The following is a 1,566-nucleotide window of genomic DNA, read 5'->3' as shown; positions in this document are numbered from 1 at the left end:
CATGTGGATGTGTCTCTTTGCAGGAGCGCTCTACTCCAGGAAGGTGACGCTGGACGGGGAGGAGGTGTCCCTTCAGATCCAGGACACTCCCTGCGTCGCCCTGCAGGTAACTCCTGGAGAGTTTTGGGTTGTTATGAAGAGAAAAGCTGCGTGGAAACTACTAACTAGCTGCGGGGCATTTCCTTTAAAACCCGTCGCCCTGTTGCTGTTTAACGGCGGCACAAGGAAGCAGAGACCAGATCTTTGTAGGAGTCGTGTGTTGCTGTGGGAGATAAAACCTCCAACGAGGGAAATCAGATCACTTTGTCTGCAAATGAGGATTTTAAAAGAAGAAATCCAGGCAGCGCTGTCGGGTGTTTGATAATTAGCATAGTTGGATCTTAGTTTAGCCCTTCAAGAATTAAAAATGTTCGACCTGATAAACGGAAAACCGAACATGGATCTGCGTTTTTTCATAGTTTTCTGTGAGTTCTTGTTGTTCGTTAACAGGTTATTTGCGGCGGATTAATTGCCTGGTTTGCTCATCCAGTTATGTTTGCTATACTTCTCCTACGGTGTCGTTTAATGCTAAAGTTTTTTCTTGATGAAAGCTGGACTGCAGCGTCTGAAAACGCACAAAGACTAAACTGCCAGCAGAAGCAGATGAAGGAAAAAAGGGCGAGTTAGCATCGGGGCGCTAATATTAGCTCAGTGATTTCATTAAACGTAGCATCTGTGCTCCGTTTTAACACCTTTCATCATCGTGCAACTCAAATTATGAAGCATTTGCTTTACTAGTTAAGAAGCTGCGAGCGCTCAGATGTGTAACTTCTGCACGTCAACTCTGAAAACTACTTAAAATCACCTTTTTTTGGTCTAATTTTATCCCAGCTGCACCAGCATTCATACAGAATAGTTTAAGTTAAATAAATCACAGTGCAAATCTTCTGCTTCACGTTTATCTAGGAGACATTTCTCATCATCTGTCAAGCAGGAAGAGAAAACAGCAGATTTCTGTGCTGCTCCGTCACTTTCTTTTACTTTTATTTACTCTATCGAGAACATAATGGCTCAGGGGATGAAACGATGCTGCAGATACGTCTCTGGAATTAACTGCCTCGACTTCTTTAGCTGAACTAGATCGTTCGGCGTGATTGTAAGTAAAAAACATAACGATGCCTTTATTTCCCTTTAAACTATACAGTTTGTTCTCTCTTGGATTAATCGGATTACATTTATTTAAAACATTCGGGTTCGGGTTAAAGGTTCAGAAGTGGGTATCTGTTTCTCCCATCGTTGGCTAAACGTCCAGCTTCCTCAAGGCCCCGGATGAGGACGATCAAAAAAACAGATCAGCTCGTTTCAGAGCAATTCCAGGAATGCATCTGAAGAGAGAGGAAGTGACCTCAGGAAGATCTGCTCGCCGCCGACGAGCTTAATGAGCGCAACGTGCCGCTCGGCCGCCTGTTTACCGAAGCAGGCCTCAGAGCAGCTCATTTCCTCCAGAGGGGAGATAGCCGAGGGTGAGGAGGGTGAGGAGGACGAGGAGGACGAGGAGGGTGAGGAGGACGAGGAGGGTGAGGAGGG

The 1,566-nt window shown here is 45.4% G+C and overlaps 1 protein-coding gene across 1 annotated transcript in view; it reads left to right on the top strand.

The window, feature by feature from the left end:
* The window catches only part of rasl11a (RAS-like, family 11, member A), an 11,101-nt gene that overhangs the window by 3,272 nt on the left and 6,263 nt on the right, over nt 1–1,566 (top strand). The window contains exon 3 of the mRNA XM_008289813.1: nt 24–106. Coding sequence (XP_008288035.1) covers nt 24–106 — 83 coding nt within the window. The remainder of the gene's footprint in view (nt 1–23; nt 107–1,566) is intronic.

Source organism: Stegastes partitus, unplaced genomic scaffold, assembly GCF_000690725.1.
Source record: "Stegastes partitus isolate 25-593 unplaced genomic scaffold, Stegastes_partitus-1.0.2 Scaffold638, whole genome shotgun sequence".
NCBI classification, from domain to species: Eukaryota; Metazoa; Chordata; class Actinopteri; family Pomacentridae; genus Stegastes; species Stegastes partitus.
Note: the sequence above shows the minus strand (reverse complement) of the source record. Positions and strands in the feature narration are given on the sequence as shown.